General features: G+C 50.1%; 1 protein-coding gene across 3 annotated transcripts in view; it reads left to right on the forward strand.

Annotated features, from left to right (window-relative positions):
- ccdc102a (coiled-coil domain containing 102A) overlaps nucleotides 1–17500 on the forward strand; it is a 47770-nt gene that overhangs the window by 26591 nt on the left and 3679 nt on the right. For 2 of the 3 annotated variants that reach the window (XM_026177125.1, XM_026177126.1), the window contains 6 exons: nucleotides 1540–1959; nucleotides 2237–2629; nucleotides 7797–8020; nucleotides 8450–8558; nucleotides 9987–10103; nucleotides 10533–10742. In XM_026177125.1, the coding sequence (XP_026032910.1) occupies nucleotides 1540–1959; nucleotides 2237–2629; nucleotides 7797–8020; nucleotides 8450–8558; nucleotides 9987–10103; nucleotides 10533–10742 (1473 nt within the window). Of the gene's footprint in view, nucleotides 1–960; nucleotides 1258–1539; nucleotides 1960–2236; nucleotides 2630–7796; nucleotides 8021–8449; nucleotides 8559–9986; nucleotides 10104–10532; nucleotides 10743–17500 lie in introns of those variants that run through there. The other variant, XM_026177127.1, reaches the window with a different exon arrangement.

Raw genomic sequence — 17500 nt, forward strand, 5'->3', positions numbered from 1 at the left:
CTTTTCTCTCCTCACTTTAACTGTTCGTCCTTTTTCTTTGTCTGTTACTGAAGGACGAGGTCAGAGGTCAAGTTTTCTGAAAATCGCGTGAACACAAAGAGGAACGTCACCCAAGTCGTTTGATCGATGCTGTGCTACCTGCAGCCCGTCCGTGTTTCTGATTGGTCAGATGCTGCAAACTCCGCCTCCTGCGTGTGAACACCCTCATGGTCTCACTGGGAAATCTTGAGTTTGTGCTACCTGCAGTGCACGGTTTCGGGAAAGCAACAAATGCGTGCAGGTCGACAGTGATGTCACCACGCGCACGTAGAATGCTGATTGGTTTAAAAGCTGACTTGGACAGGAAGAGGAGCACGAGCGGCGTCATTAACCTGCAGGAGGAGGGCACGGCAGTTTTCAGCGTCCTGTCCTCTCAGGAGTTCAACCAAAGCACAACAACAAACATGTTTGTGACACTGCCCCCTGCTGACAGCGCATGACAGACCATGTGACCCTGTAGCCTGAGTCATGATGTCAGAGTGGGTGGAGCCAAATAAGGGAAGGATGTCGTGGACATGTTGAATCTGCCGGAGCAAGCTGCTGTCTTTAATGTGGCTGTTCAGACACCATGAGGTTTCCAGCCCAGCTGGTTATTTTTACACTAACTACACTCGTGCACGTGATTAACTACACTCGTGCACGTGATTAACTTCCTGGGCTGATGGCGTGCACTGCCTGAAAGCTGTCAGTTTACCTTTGGAGGTCCAACATGTTACCTGTGCAAACGGGGCAACAGCAGAGGGTGTGTTAGTGGTTTTACCCTCCGCTGAGCCCCCAGCTGCTGAAGCTAAACCTGCTTCATTTCCTCTCCTGCTCTGCTGCCTCGCTCAGACTTGTTCCCACAGTCCCACAGCTCCTCGGAAACTTCCTCTGGAGCGGGGAGGGCGGCGGAGGCGGGGGCTGAGCGAGGAGGCAGGAAGGACCGGAGCTTTTCTTGGCCCGGCGTCTGAGACCAGCTTCACCACAGCCAGCTTTTCATAACCCAAGCTGGCACTGACAGCCGAGATAACGTTCAGCCGTTACAGCACGAATGTGTTTCATTTAGACCCTTCAAGAAAAATACTGACACACATCGAATCCGAGCGATTATTGGAACGCCAGCAGGAAACGATCAGAGTCCACCAGGTGTCCAAGTAACGCCTCGCTCCACCTTTACTGCGCCGGGCTCACAGGAAAACTAGAGCCAGCAGAGACTTTGATTGGGAGCTTTGAAAGGCTGTGAGTGGACGACCATCACGGCGGTGGTCCGGGCCGCCGTCGTCCCCGTCTGTTTGTTTGTTTTCTTTATTTCTTTATTTTTATGGGTTTTCTTATTTATACAACATGTACAACAATACAAGTTACTCACAGTGGGGGGAAACATAAAACAAACAAACAAAACAAACGATTTCTATGGTTTTTAATACTTCTTATGTTATTAAATTTGTATTTTTAGGTTTATATTATGTTTTTGTTTTGTCTCTTTCTCATAGCGCTCTCTTTCTGTGTTTCTGTCTCCAGGGTGAGGACGATGCTCTCCTGATTCTCGGCGTCCTCGTCCACCCCGTCGCCTCCACCATGAACCACACTCCCAGCCCCCACCTGTCCGACGGCGGCAAGCAGGCCGGCGGCGGCCTGCTGTGCAGCTTGGGTCTGGGATCCGACCGGGGCGTCCGCTCCCCGGACAGCCTCACCCACACCCCCAGCCCCACGGGAGGAACGCCCAGCTCCAGCCCCCCGCTGCTGCTGTCGCCCGGCCTGGGGGGCCTCGGGCTCGGCTCCCTCGGGGCCATGGGCGAGGCAGCCGGAGCCGACTGGGAGAGCAGGGAGGAGCTGAGGCTCAGGGAGCTGGAGGAGGCTCGGGCCAGGGCCGCCCAGATGGAGAAGACCATGAGGTGGTGGTCGGACTGCACCGCCAACTGGAGGGAGAAGTGGAGCAAGGTGGGAGAAATGTAGCTCAGTGGCACGGAGCAGGGTGGAGACCGGGCTGGGTGGGGCTCTAGGTGGGGATGTGCTTCAGTATCTGAAAGAAAGGCTCAGCTATGGAGCTACAGATGAGCAGAAATAACATTTCTGTGATATCGATCCACTGTGAGCCTGTACGGAGAAATAATATTATTAATAATAATGTGATACAGACGCTGAGGTGTTTTAGATGATGTCCTATAAAGAGGTTTGACAACCCGCCTGCTCAGTCAGTCGTCGTCTTTGTTTCCAGGTTCGTGCGGAGCGTAACCGAGCGCGCGACGAGGTCCGTCAGCTCAGGCAGCGGCTGGACACCCTCACCAAGGAGCTGACCGGCATCCGGCGCGAGCGGCAGGAGCTCGCCTCGGAGAACGAGACGCTACGGCAGGAGACGCTGCGCCTCCGCGGCGACCACGCGGCCCCGCCTCTGTCCGCCATATCCCCCTCCTCCTCACCCGCGCACCCCCGCGGCGCTTCCTCGTCATCCTCGCCGTCCATCCCCCCTTCCTCCCCGGCGTCATCCTCCTCTTCCTCTCAGGTCCACGGCGACGTGAAGCTGGACAGGGCGGCAGAGGGACCGCCGGGATCTCCAGAACCAGAACCGGTGAGGGACATGGACTTGGATAGGCAGAAGACGGGTCAGAAGGTGAGCGTGCTCTCAGCTGGCGTTCTTCTTCCTGGTTTTGGTTTCAGATTGAATTTCTTCCACACGAGGTCCTGACCTTTAACCTCTGCAAACTTTGGTTTTACCTTTGTGCATTTAAATGAAACATCTGCAGGATGCAGCTCTGACAAACTCGGGGCTCATGCGACCTGAAACAAATGATGCAATCATTAGACTGATCGGGGGGGGCATTTTAAGGTTGGTGCTTGGTGCACATGAAGGATCTGATGATGGTTCATCCATGGACATCAGTGAGTCCCGACCCAGCAGGTAGCAACGTGAAAAATAAGTAAATAAAAGTACGTAGAAAAGAAATGAAGTCTGAGTGGGTCTGAACAGGATTCAGCTGAGTTTAGTAAAACGGTGACTGAAAGTTAAACCTGAGACCAACGTTCAGCTGTTGGAGAGATGAATGAGTGAAGGTGGTTTAACGCCCGCCTCCTTCACATCGGTGCGCTCGCATCCTCGGCTGCTACACGTGATCCGTGAATGTAGGCCACTCGGGCTGCTGTCTCCACCATGATAAAATACACCCCTGTTATAGCACCAGAGGGGGGTGTGTGTGTGTGTGTGTGTGTGTGTGTGTGTGTGTGTGTGTGTGTGTGTGTGTGTGTGTGTGTGTGTGTGTGTGTGTGTCCTATTTAGGAGGTACAGCTACCCTCTGCCTGTGCACGTGAACACGAATCACGCCGTGTCTCCAGAGGACGCTGTCTGCCGTCTCTGCCGTCGCTCCCATGAGGACAAACATGATTCAGCCTTTCATTGACTCTGTGGAGCTGCTTTGTTTCTGGAGGCCGATGTAACGCTCAGGCTTTATTCTGCCCAATAAAAACAGAAGAATGAAAACGCGACCGCAACAAAAACTGTAATGGGCTAAAAACGAGTCAGCCACACGTGCAACAGCATCAACAGCTGCTGCGCTGCAGGACTGCAGCTAACGCTGTTTATTGCACCATGAAAACACCATGACTGTGTTCTGTAGTTCACGTTATTGTAAAATTACTTCTGTGGCACTGAAAGCGCTCTCTCCAGGCTCCCGGGGATCGTTCGATGGTCAGGGTGTATTCCCGTCTTTCCCAAAACATTCCCTTTGGGAATTTCTCAGCATGATTTCCTGTTTCAGTTGATTCCTCGGCCTGGAATCGACTGGAGCGGTCTCGCGGGAGTTTTGCATCCATTGGCTGTGAGTTCTTACACTGAAATCCAGGAGCAGAGGAAACAGAAGCTGTCTGTCTGTGCTGGTGCCCCCCGAATGTAGTGTTTACATGGAATACAGACTGGAGGGTGACGCAGGAACCTCGACACACCGTCTGTCCTTCTGTCCCGGGGGATCCCGAGCTGCTTCCAGGGGAAGGTTAGAGTAAACATATCATCAGTGAGTTCTACCCTGAGGACTCCTCTCAGCTGGGAATACCTGCAAAACCTCCAGAAATCCTGATCAGATGCCAGAACAACCTCACCTGGCTCCTTTTGGTACTTGCTCGTCACATCAGGCACCAAACCAGAGGGATCGGTTAAGTCTCCATCACTCTGACCTCAGCGGACCCTCGGGTCCTCAGGGATGCTGAAAGTGCAACACTGGCTTTAAAGATGGTACCTGGAAGTGCTGCTTCATGCTGACGTGAACCAGTCTCCTCGGGAATATAAGGCGTCGTTCTTTGGAGGCTGGTGTGGACACTTCCTGCTGGGCAGAGGCTGCAGGGTAGACCGGGATCAGTCAGAGACTCCTGGGTGTACGTCTCCTCCTGGCCTGGGATCACCTCGGGATCCCCAACAGGCTGGATGTGTGGACCAGCCTGTGAGCCTCTCTCGGGTCAAAAATGGGTGGATGTCCGTTATCATTGAGAGAGAGCGCCGTCACACTGTATGATTTAGAGACGGCTTCATCCAGTGCCACAAGTCTCTTTGGCTTTCGGTTGAGTTCTGAAAGTGCTGCTCGGTTTTATCTGTGACCTGCACCTGTAGTATCAGAGGTGATGAATCATGTGACTAAAATAGGCCCGACACATCCTCTCAGCAGCTGGGGGACGTTCCCCTGCGGTCACGTTTAAATCATTCTGCTTCTTGTTTTATTCTCGACAGCAACTCTCTGCCGTGGGCAAGGGCCCACTTCCACTGGAGACAGCGGCGACCTTCAGTCTGCACTAACATCTGATTGGCTGCTTCAGTAGAAAGTTCTGGTGTCGGGTCTTTAGTTTTTATGTGTGAGAGTCATCAAACCCAGGGACAGGAAGGGAATTTTACTCATGAGCTTCAGCGCAGGCGGAGGTCGATGCGGTGCTTCACCTGCACCCTGCCGTCCAGCTTTCTACTGTGAAATCTGGCGGTGCGTGGAAAGCGGCAGACCTGAACGAACTGCAGCGTTACAGAACCCGAAACGATGAGCTGGACAGATCTGGCCTGCAGCGTGAAACACGCCGGGGATGTTTCTGGCCGCTTTGGCCTCCGAGCGATCATCAGAGCGTCGTTAAAGCGCCGCAGCCTTCCCGAGCGTTGTTGCATCCATCCGTGCAGGTTTGAGTTCATTAAACTTGAATCTGAGCTGACGTGAACAAACCGAAGGCTGCAATCAAACGCCGGATTTCTGCGGTTTGTCTGCTGTTTGCAGCGGCGGTGGGTCCCTGTGTTTCTCCGCACACATGTTTGGGCTGCAGGGCTGCATGTAAACCGTGATTATGTGTCTGTCAACAGGCAGCAGAGGTGGTCTTGGAACGGTGGCTCGCTGCTGCTCTCACACAGCTCAGCCTCATTTCCTGTCTCCTTCCATTGTTCTCCTCTTTGAGTGCTTCCACATGTCAGGCTTTGTCTCACCCACAGCGGCGCAGCGGGGCCCTCTGTTGGCCGTCGCCTGTAATGGCAGCGTGGCAGCTCTGTTTTCCACGTGTTGGGACAGAGCGTGCTCCGTGACCTTGTGTCGCTTTTCCTCACGCGTGAGTCTGGATGATGCAGTCCTGTTGGTGTTACTGCGTCCACACTGGAGGGTTTGCTGTCATCCTACAATGATCCAAACTGGAGCAGTGAAAACAGTGACATTTGACTGAGTCGTGATCTTTATGCTTTCAGTCAGAAGAGCAGTGGTAGGGCTGGGCGATACGACCCAAAATTCATATCTGGATATTCTTTAGCTGGATGGTGATATACGATATAGATCTCGATATTTTTTTTAAAGAGAGTTAAGAACAAAAAGAGAGTTCTTAGTCACACTGTACCAGATCTCACACGGGCACCTTTATTAACATACAGCGCAGATGTACTCAGAAATAAATGATCAGCATTAAATAATAATGCTCCATAAATAAAATAAAACAATGTTGTTTTTGTGCATAACGAAAAGCTCATAGTTGTGAAGTCAAAATGTAAACTAACAGACGCTGAGCATAAACAAGCATCTGTGGCCCTTATACACACAGTACGGTGATATTACGCTGAAGCACAGTACGTATCACTCCGCCAGGCTCCTCGGTAGCTGTAATGCTCCAACAATCCATCAAGCGCTGCAGCTTCGTAGCTCAGCAAAGTCCAACTAAAACATTTGTTGCTGAGCCTGTGCAGCACATAAACGCGGTTCGAGGTCAGTAAACACAACCAGAATTCATACATACGGCACACTGTCGATTTTTGAGAAAATCAAAGGATTTTAGGCGTCAACGCGTTAGCCCGGTTAGCTCGTTAGCGCGGTTAGCTGGTTAGCGCGGTTAGCTGGTTAGCGTGTTAGCCCGGTTAGCTCGTTAGCGCGGTTAGCTGGTTAGCTCATTAACGCGTTAACGCCGTCCAGCCCCACGCACGGGGCGATCCGCGGTAACTTGTTAACGGAGATTTGCCCCTTTAATGCAGTTATGGCGTTAACGTGATTTTAACGAGATTACCGCTACCAGCACTAAAACACTAATCTCCAAATGTTGTCTTTTTGTCGAGCAGCTCTTCTTTGATAGCTGCCGTGTCCACTTCATTGTGGCCACTACGTGACTGTAGCCCCGGGTTACCCGCTGAGGGAGGCGGGGCAGGAAGGTAACACCTGCTAAAAGTTTTCACTTCCTGTTTCTCGACTTGCTACAACAAACCTGCTCAGTCAGAGGGAAGCGTTCCCACAGGCGCGAGTGGAGCTCTGACGGTTGATTCTGCAGTTTGACCCTCTGTTATCTACAGAAGCTGCACATGTCAGCGACAGCTGTTCTTACTGCAGTACACGTGTTGCTGTCTCAGCAGCTCGTGCATAAGCTAAATAAGGTGAAGGCTGTTTTCTTTTTTCAATTTCTTCTATAGCTTATTATGGTCGCATGAATATTTGTGATGCTGATAATCGTGTTGTGAAAACCTGATGTTGTGACGATATCGTGACGCCTCAGACTGAACTTCCTTTGGACGCTTGATCAATAAAACAAAGCATGAAAGTTTTTATCTGCTGAAGTAAAATCATAACCTGTGATTGGACGTGACAGCAGGACATTGATAAATCAGGTTCCCTGCTCTCTTCAGTGCCGGCACCTCCCGGTTTAAACTGTCTATCACTGTGATCGATATATCGATTGATCAATCGATTGCACTCACATTTACTTCAGTAAATCTCAGCTGCTTTAGTTGATCTCCGAACACCTGCGATGGTCTCAGCTTTGATGCCAGGATGTCCTTACTTTTGAGGGAGCACTCTGGGTCGTGCGGGAGGCGAGTGGTTGTTCTGTGGAGGAAATAAGGACGAGGTCTTTGCTGTCCGCCTGCCACAGGGGACAGATTTACTGCGTGCTGCAGGACGAGCGCTACGCTTAGTTTTATTTCTGTTAAGGTCATTAAAAACACGCAGCGTGAAAATGATGTGAGAGTTCGCTGGCAGCAACCTCAGAAATTCCAGTTGGGTGGGTCCAGATTTGGTGCTTTTTTTCATGTTGTTTTCCTTCATAACTTCATGAGGATACATCCACATGTTCAGGGCTGAAAAACTCATTTGAGCTAAAAGTCAAAGTTTACAGCAGGTTGCAGAAACTGTTCCACATGTTTCAAGTCTTTGTTCTCTGAGTAAAACACAGCATGTCTGTCACATCGTCCCTCCCTCTGTCTTTACCTGCCAGCGTGCGTCTGTCTCTCCCACCTGTGTGCGGTTTAGCCTTCATGTCACCGTCTGACCTCCCGGTCTCTTTGTCTCCTTCTTCATCAGGACCTGGAGCTGCTCGATTCAGTGCTGCGCTCTCGAGCTCCGGGCGCCGACGCTCAGGAGGCCTGGGATGGCCGCGGCGGCGTCAACCCAGCCGGCTCGCGCCGGCAGGAGCGCAGCCGACTTCTGTGGGAGGATGCGGGCACAGCGGAGGAGGACTCGAGCAAACTGAACGCTCTGCAGCTTCGCCTGGACGAGTCCCAGAAAGTCCTGCTGAAGGAGAGAGAGTAAGAGAAGCGGGAAAAACACGACTTCTGGTTCTGTCAGCAGGGACAGCCCGAGGTCGAACCATCAGAGAAACATAATCTAGTCATAAATCAGCATTTCACCATAGAAATCCTTCTTGTCTGTAATGTTTTTTATCGATCGCACCCAGAGATGTGAAACTCGTTTTACGAGTTATGTTATCGTTTCCACACCATCAGAAATCTGTAAAGACAGAAACCTGTCGGCTCGACTCTGAAACTGTAAGAACGTGAAGGTCACAGAGAAAGCACAAGAAAGCAAACAAACCACGAACACACGACAGATCGTACAGAAACAGGAAGTCTTCTGCCATTACATTTATTTTCTGTTATTTTATCACTCTGTTCTAGCACGAGTGGGTGTGGCGGGGAGTGTGGCGTGATTCATTCGTGCTGTCTGTTTCCCTGCAGAGACAAGCTGGCTCTGAGTAAGAGTATCGAGAGACTCGAGGCTGAGCTCAGTCAGTGGAAACTGAAGTACGAGGAGCTGAGCAAGAGCAAGCAGGAGGCTCTGAAACAGGTGAGGCACAGCACAGGTCACCTGAGCACAGCGGACGCTGCTTCGCGGGACGGTCCGTCTTCTTTAAACGTGCGCTCTGACTGTTTTTCTGCTAACAGACGAGCGCTTGTGTCTCTGAGCTCCGTGGTTCATCGATCACTGACCTGCTGTCGCACAACGAGAAGACAAAGACAGAGCAAAGCAGCCGAACCGAAAGAAAGCAGAAGGAGCAAACGTGACAAATACATCAAAAGTGCAACGAAGGAAGCCGGAGTGCGTGATTCTCAGGGACTTCCTGTTAGACACGCGCTCGACTTACAGCTTGAATTTCATAGAAAATGTTCCTCACTTCAGATTTTCACACAGTTTGGTCCACGTGACGCTCGCAGACGGTCCACAAATAATTAGCGTTCATAACATTTAGTCAGCAAACGAGCTGAATGTGAGAGCTGCGGACGGCGTTTGAATTTCACGACAAAAGGACGATGAACACAGGTCGTGATTGTTTCAGCTCATTAAACTCGGTGTGCAGCAGCTGCACAGCATCATGCGTCTGTGACGTGTTCCCTTTGAACTTACTTCTTTATACATCAGTTACTGTCAAACAGCAACTGATGCAACAGGACAGGCGCAGCTAACGTGCACAGCTGACCTTCAATTCAGCATAAATAACAACAACAACAGCAGCTGTTACAAATAAATAGGAACACGTAAGAAGAGCAGGAGTTCTTAAACATTTCAGTGATCACAGTTTTGCTTTTGTGTGAACATTTTCGGGTCTTTGAATGTTTTTATTTCTGGTGTTCAAACCTGTGGCCTCTGCTGATCGCGCAGTGATCGTCAGTCATCACGAGTCATAAACTTTTCAAACCTTAAAATGACTTTACTAAGAAGTCTGATCGCTTCAAATGTCCCGGCAGGTCTTCAGCTGCAGGAGGCCTGCTGTGCTCAGCAGCGTCCAAATCATAAAGCCGAGTGTGACGAGCTCTGTCTTTCGAACCACTAGGGGGCAGCACCGCTCCGCAGACGGCAGGTCTGATGAACATGAGTTAGATAAAAGCAGCAAAGTGGGGGTGGGGGGGCAGAAGATGTGAGAGATGTGTAGATGATGATGAAGGTGACGGAGTTCGTAGATAAGCGTGTTAGAAGATGCAGATGAAAGCGGGATCGCGCTGCAGGTTGGAGGAGGCGGATGAGACGAGAGGCAGAGATAAGGAGATATGACGGGGGGGTCACGCTTATCTCCACGCATGTTGTTTCAGATCCTCCAACATCACAGGAAGCGTCTCACAGTGTCTGCTTTAAAGAAACAGCCGCCTCCCCCGAAAAACGTCCAGATAACATTAAATGTCAGGCGGCTTAAACGTGGATTTATTTCTAACATCAGCCTGAACGATGAAAGCCTGAGAGTCACTGAAAGATTAAATGTTCAATGTCTTCATCCTGCAGCTGAACCTGCTGAAGGAGATGCACCAGGACGAGCTGGGACGCATCTCCGAGGACTTGGAGGACGAACTGGGAGCTCGAACCAGCATGGACAAGAAGCTGGCCGAACTACGAGCTGAGGTGAGGGACCTGACAGCAGCGCGTGGGAATCACGACCCCGAGAAAAGCCGTGGGAGACGTGAACGGACGTCGCTAACATTTATAAACAATTTCAATCAGAATCAGATGAAAAATGTCAGACTGCTAAAAACAGTCTGTGAGTTTGTGGGTGCAGAAGCACTCAGGGAGGGGCGGCCCCCCGAGACAGACATGAATAATCACTAATGATTACATGCAGATGGATAAACACACAGTGAGTGAAGCACCCAGTGCATCATGGGAATCCCCCAGCAGCCTATAGCAGTGTAGCTTCAGAACAGCTGTTTATGTTATTTTAAGGCTAAAGTGGGCATTATTAGGGGTGTGGCCTCTTTGACTGACAGCTGGATGTTTGGGCCACCGTACAGTCAATCCTGTCTCCATCTGAGGCGTGTCGTGTGTTTCCTACAGATGGAGCGGCTGCAGGTGGAGAACGCCGCAGAGTGGGGGCGTAGAGAGCGCCTGGAGACCGAGAAGCTGGGCCTGGAGAGGGACAACAAGAAACTGCGAGCTCAGGTTGAAGACCTGGAGGAGCAATTAGCCAAGCAGCGCCGGCAGGCCGCCTCCGCGCTCGACAGCGACCTGAAGGCCATCCAGACCGAGCTGTTCGAGAGGAACAAGGTGGGCGGGGCTTTCTGCGTGCTTACTTCCCTCTCTTCTTTCCTTTTCCTCGTGTGTTCCTCCACGGTCTCATCCCTCACGCTGCACAGCTGTCAGGTTTTTTGCTCCTTCATTTCACGACACCGTGGAAATCCCTCCACAGATGTAGAGACGGGCGGCGTTCGGTCCGAGGCGGGCATCGGCCGGCTGAATAACGAGGAAATCACAGAAGTAAACCAAGTCTAATCAAAACCTCGTGACAGTCTGAGCTCCTGCTGAAGGGGGGAGACGCCGCCGGGTCACGGGGTGTCCATGTCGTCATGGTTACATGCAGGTTAACTGACATCCAATAATACAGATGGAGAAACTTGTACATGGGCTGAGACGGTGAAAGGTGAGGGGTCTCGAGCTGAGACGAGCAGGTTCATCAGCTTTAACCCGTTTCGAAGGTTGCAGATAAAAAATAGAAGATTAACAAACTTCAGCTTTTATTTCCTTCAAGTGGAAGATGAGAAAGTTTCATTCAGGTGAAACAGCGTACCTGTAACCTCAGGTCAGGGGGTCGTTAAGGTCAGACGCCCTCTGAGCGCCCGACGCTCATCCTGCCTCTCCCACAGCTCGTTAAATAAAGTGAGGAGTTAAAAAGAGAATTTCTGTGGCAGCTCAGAGTTAACCCGAGTCTCATCAGGTGCCTTCCACCTGCGACGATTACACGTTACTTACTTTCCCTGCAGCTGACGCAGGTCGCATGCTGCACATGCAGAGCAGCTGCAGGCTTCATGCCACGTTTGTGTGGACGACACAGAGGAGACGTTTCCACCAGCAGCTGCTGCCACTCACATTTCCACTGATTCACAAACGAGGTTGAAAGTGCAGGTTTGGTTTCCTGCACACCGATGAGCTCGCGCTACGTGTTTGTGCCCCGACCTTGTCTTTCAGGAACAGCGTGTGTGTGTGTGTGTGTGTGTGTGTGTGTGTGTGTGTGTGTGTGTGTGTGTGTGTGTGTGTGTGTGTGTGTGTGTGTGTGTGTTTAAAAACAGAAAGATTGATTGTGTTTAGTGTTAAAACCACAGTATTGATCCGCACAGCGAACAACAAACAGGGCGAGTGATTGAAACACACACGCACACACACACACACTGTCCATGTGTGTGTGTGTGTGTGTGTGTGCGTGTGTGTGTGTGTGACAGATAAGTCACCTGATCACAGTGAGGCGTGATGATGAGGAGAGGTAGGCGGAGGTGCGAGGTAAGAAACGGCGTTTAAAGGAAGTGCCGTGGTCACGAGGTTTCAGGAGCGACTTTGACGCCAGTGGGCCCAAAGTGGGCGGGGTTAAACTTTTGAACTGTTCCCAAATATTAGAAGCGAGTTATTGAAGCGACCTCCAGCGGGAGGAGTGATTCACCAGACTGAATCACTTCCTGTGTGGACATCCCCACCGTCCAATCAGCTGACAGTTGTAACCAAATGAATTCATAAAATACTAAAGAACAGCAACAGCGATAAAAAAACAAGCAGAAAACACCAAAGATAATAAAAACTCATCATTTAAATTCCTGAAAGAAGAAGAAATCCAGCAAAAACTAATCATAGGTCTTTGAAAATGATCAAACCAACACAAGGATAAATACAATTAACTGATAATAAAAAGCAAATTATTAAACGCCCAAACAGAAATCAGCAAAAGAAGCAGAAATGAAATAAAATAATAATTTAGGTGAGACTTCCTAAAGAGGAGCAGAGCACAGCTGGAGCTGTGACATTAAGAAGTGAAAGCCTGATCCAGGTGATCAGGTCACCTGTCCATGCAAAGGTGGCCTGATCCAGGTGACCCGAGGGCTCAGGTGGGTTCATAGCTCATCAGAGACGTGCTGAGGTCTGTACGCGCCTCCGCACGGAGCTGAGGCCCATTTTTTTCAGCTTCCTGTGAAAGTGTGTGATGCTGCTGCAGTTCACAGGTCAGACTCGGGCGAAACAATCGCACCAATGATCAGGCAACATCTGAACCTTCCCGGGGCAGGAAACACTCCTGCTTCACCAACACGTTTAAGTTTTGGCTGAGAGGCTGAAAAAAGTCCAAATCTGATCCTGGCAGCACAACACAAACGAGGAAAAAGGCCGTGAACATCCAAACACAGAGGTCAGAGTTCAACAGCTTCAGAGCTCCAAGACAGCAGACAAACACGAACAGGCTCCTAGACGGGCTGCAGACACACAGAGTAAGAGACTATCAAAATAAAACAGGAAGTAACATCGACGAGACATGAGAGGATTCTGGGAATGAACTGAATAACCAGGAATCACACATAAGTCTAAACACCGTCCATCACAGGTAAAGATCCAGGATAAAAATGCCAAAAGACAGAATACAAAACTCTGAGTATCAAAGAACTACAAACACAAAACGAACAAAATGTCACAAATAAACTTGATACGGCCTGTAGGGACAAGTCTGCAAGGAGGGTAAGCAGTCAGTGAAACATCAGGAATGAATGATTACAAGGCCACCAGAGAGAGAGAGAGACGGGTTCATGCTTCAAACACAGGTCAAAGACCAGAGAGCTCAGTGTGAGGCCGTCTGCCCCACAGCTCGCACCAGACAGGACGACGATCCCAGCACAGCAGCAAACAACGGAGCTGCCACAGTGGTCCAAGGTCCAGACTGTGTGTGTGCATGCGTGTGTGTGTGTGCGTGTGCGCGTGTGTGTGCGTGTGTGTGTGTGACTGTGTGTGTGTGTGTGTGTGAGATGATCTCTGGTCCTTTTAAATGGCCTCATTAAGCAGCAGGGTGGGTGGCAGAAGTGTGTGTGCGTGTTTGTCGGTGTAAGTGGCCTCCATTACCGCCCATCCCACAGGGTTATTTATGAAGATGTCAGGCTGATTTAATGCTGCATTTAACGCACACACGCGCACACGCACACACACAGAGTAAAGATTCAGCGTAATGAATCAAAGGAAGTCAGACAGAATAATAATTAGACACTGTTTGAGCTGAAGCTGACTCGTAGTCTGTGAGGAAGACTCTGATGAAGAGGAGGAAAAGATGGCCGAAGGATAAAGAAGTTTGTCCTGGTGGACTTTTGTCAAGGACCTGTTCAACGAGCTATTTAATAAAAAAACGTGGGACAGGAAACGGCAGAGTTTGCTGGTTAATTGAGATTAGACCTTCAAAATAAGAGCGAGGCATCTGATTGGTGAGCTGCTCTATTTTTGTTCCCAACCTTTCATTTTACTTCCTTCTGCTCCATCTTTTCTTTGTGTCTCTTCACATTTTCTTCCTCTTTGTGTTTCATTGAGCCGATATCGCCAAACCGCTCCGAGAAGCGCGCACAAGCCCCTCCCCCACTGTACGACTCCCGGGCAGCCCTCGTTATAAAACCAATTCTCCTCTTCATCGTCTGTGGGACTGCTGTCTAAATTAATGCTAAATTCTGCATGACAGAGGGGGAAGGGTGTGTGTGTGTGTGTGTGTGTGTGTGTGTGTGTGTGTCTTTGTTTTCTGTGAGCAGATGTAGCAGCAGACTTCAGGGTCTTTGCAGTCAAGGAGAAACATTTAACAGGCAGCGCAGCGTAACACACACACACACACGCACACACTCTCACGCACACACACACACACACACACACACACACACTCTCACGCACACACACACACACACGCACACACTCTCACGCACACACACACGCACACACTCTCACGCACACACTCTCACGCACACACACACACACACACACACACACACACACACACGCACGCACACACTCTCACACGCACGCACACACTCTCACGCACACGCACACACTCTCACGCACACACACACACGCACTCACACACATTTGAAGGACGGCAAACATTCCTGCTCATACGCCGTCCTGTAATCCATGTTTAATGGAGTCAGGGACTTCCCGCCCCTCCCCCCTTGCCTCCCCGCCCTCCCCCGTCCTCTCCTCTTCTTCCACCCTCTCAGACAGCCATCGTCTGGAAATGATAAGGCTGGGGGGATATTGAGGTCTCTGACCTGCTAAAGATAAAAGCAGGAAGTCCTCAAACCTCTCTGGCCGCAGATATTAAAATTAAATCACCTGCAGTAAATTAACTGAGTTCACACTGAGCACGGTTAACTGAAATAAGGACGGGCAAGATTTTAGAGATGTGTCGTTGTAGATTCTGTTCGCAGGTCTGGTTCTTTATTAATAACAGAGCAGTGTTTATGAGGAAAGATGGAGGCGGCGAGGGACGTCTCGCCGTGTGTAAAAGCAGGTTTGTTCCGCAGTATCAGAAAGTCATCATTGAGAAAACAGTTCAGTTTTATTTATGTAGCAGCAAATTAGCACAAACCAACGATCAGACCTCTGTGAGCCGCGCTCGGGGAGCAAGAACCCGGCTCGGCCTCTATTGTGCTTTCTGCCCCAAACGTGTCAGAGTGAGAAATGCAGCAGCATCACTGAGGCGTGGCAGAGAATCACCTGATCCAGCTCACCGACCAGCTTCATCGAGAGGGAAACGTCACACGGAGTGTAATTATCTCCTGAATTTAGTCATGTTTTATTAAATAAATCATTTTCATTAAACGTGGAAATATGATTATATTTTTTTCCTGGATATGAAACTGTACGGGCAGCACAGAGGTCCTGGGTCCACTCTGTGTGGAGTTTGCGTGGGTTCTCTCGGGTACTCCGGCTCCCGGAGACATGCAGTTAGTGGCCACAGGAGTGACAGACTGTCCAGGCTGTAGCCTGTTGTGAGATGATCAGGACCCACACAGCGTGCGATTGTTGCTTACAGCACTTTTATTTTGACCCACAGTTTTCCACTGTTTCAGCACTTTGTATCCAACCAGGATGCCAGCTTTCCAGCACCTTCCCACACCACACAAACCACTCCTTCCCGACCCCAGACACTGAAAAAGGGCAGAGTTCATTAGTGGCACCTGTCGCCTCCGACCTCGCGGCACCGCCCCATGTGCTTATTGTACCGCCCCTCCATTGCAGCAGAGCCAGAGACCACACCCATCTCATGTCTGGTGGTAGCTGGTTATAGGCCCGCGTGACCCCTGCACAGCTGGGGTTACATGACATTAAATGTTACAGTGACAGCTGTAGACTGATCTGTAGCTGATCGAGCGGACCTGTTCCTGTGTTGGATGATAACATGTCCAACCTTTCTAATAATGAGCTCGCTGTATGTGCAGTAATCTCTGCGAGCCAGAAACTCAGATTAATCTAAATACACTGTTTATCAGTTTTTTCTACCCTTGGATCCAGATGATGGCGCCGAGAGGGGGTAGAAACCCCACCCACCAACTGCTCAAACATGTTTATGAGGGGCAACCAATCAAAAGAAAGTTGTCTTAAAACGGGAGGAGCTAAAACAGCTGGTTTCAGATGGAGGATGAACTGAGGGGCTGCGCAGAGGATCAGGTACAGAAGGATTATTTTGGACTGTGAATCATGCAAAGCTGCTCTGGGAGGGTCAGTTAGCATTGCCGTGGTTCCTGTGGTACAGATCCACTGGGATTATCCCACAGGTGTTTATCACAGAAAAGTTTATGATAATCCATAAACAGGCGCTACTGTTTTTTAGACTAATACATGAAGCATCGTCACGGCTCGAGCGTGGCTGAGCTCCGGTGTTTCCCAGGATGACTGTCCCTGACTGGGACGTGTTCACAGATCTACTGACGTATTTATGTTGGAGGACCAAACAAGCAGATGTGAAGCGTCAAACTCTTTACTCCAGACGTCCAACCTTCTGACTTTGAGAGGATGGAAAAGATCATTTGTGGGTTTAAACACTTCCAGAAATGTTTTTGCTGGTAAAATAATCCAAGAAAATATGCAGTGTGTCATCTAAGCAAGCACTGTGTTGCCCCTTTTTAAAGTCGTTACCAGTAAGGAGCTCGCCAAAGCAGAGCAGTCATGTCAGACATGTTTCTGACCTCCTGGACTTCTGCCTCGTCCCACTGTCTCGCAGACAGGCTGCACTGGTCTTTGTTCTAATGCTTCACCTGTGAAACACCACCTCTCCAGTCACCACCCTCCACTCTTCATCTTCCTCATTCCCTCCTCTCCAGACCCCACCCCCTCTTTTAATCATCCGTTCTCTTTGTTTGATCTGGCTCTGAGCTTGCACTTGTATTTGTGCACCATTCATCATTTAAATACTGACTGAGGGGGGAGGGGAGGAGGTGTGTGTGCAGAGTCTGAAGGAATTTGTCGTTATTTGAACAACAGATTGGACCTGAATTCCTCCTCCAATCAAACTGCTGTCCGTGCGCCGTCTCACTGAGGACATAGAGGAGATCGAAGTTAGTAATAAGAGAAAAATGTAATACCTGATAACGCTGAGAGATGGATCAGAAGTACAGATGTAGATAAATAAGGATGTTCCCACTCCCCGGCTTTTATTATCACTGTATGCGTCTCGTTTCTGTCCATCGCAAGTTCAGAAAAGCTTCCTGCTGTCTGGGGAGCCATTAGGCTGCGGGGGGGGGCACACAGTGGTGCATTATTAATCCTGCCATTAGCTCCAAGTGCAAACCAGTCAAATGGAGCTTTTGTTGTGCTAAACCCGACTGTGACCACAACTACCTGTAATTACACCCTCGTGAAGACACGGTTTCACGTTCCGATGCTCCTCAGAGAGGCTGCGGTCGCTTCTGCCTGCAGCTGCTTTAGAAAGCTGAAGTCTGCGGCGTGCAGCACACGATAAGGAAGTGCACGCTTCAAAGTGCTTCATCTGTCAGTTTCATATAATCCTCACGCAAGAGCACAAGGCT

Source organism: Astatotilapia calliptera, chromosome 1 (genome assembly GCF_900246225.1).
Source record: "Astatotilapia calliptera chromosome 1, fAstCal1.2, whole genome shotgun sequence".
Classification (NCBI taxonomy): Eukaryota; Metazoa; Chordata; class Actinopteri; order Cichliformes; family Cichlidae; genus Astatotilapia; species Astatotilapia calliptera.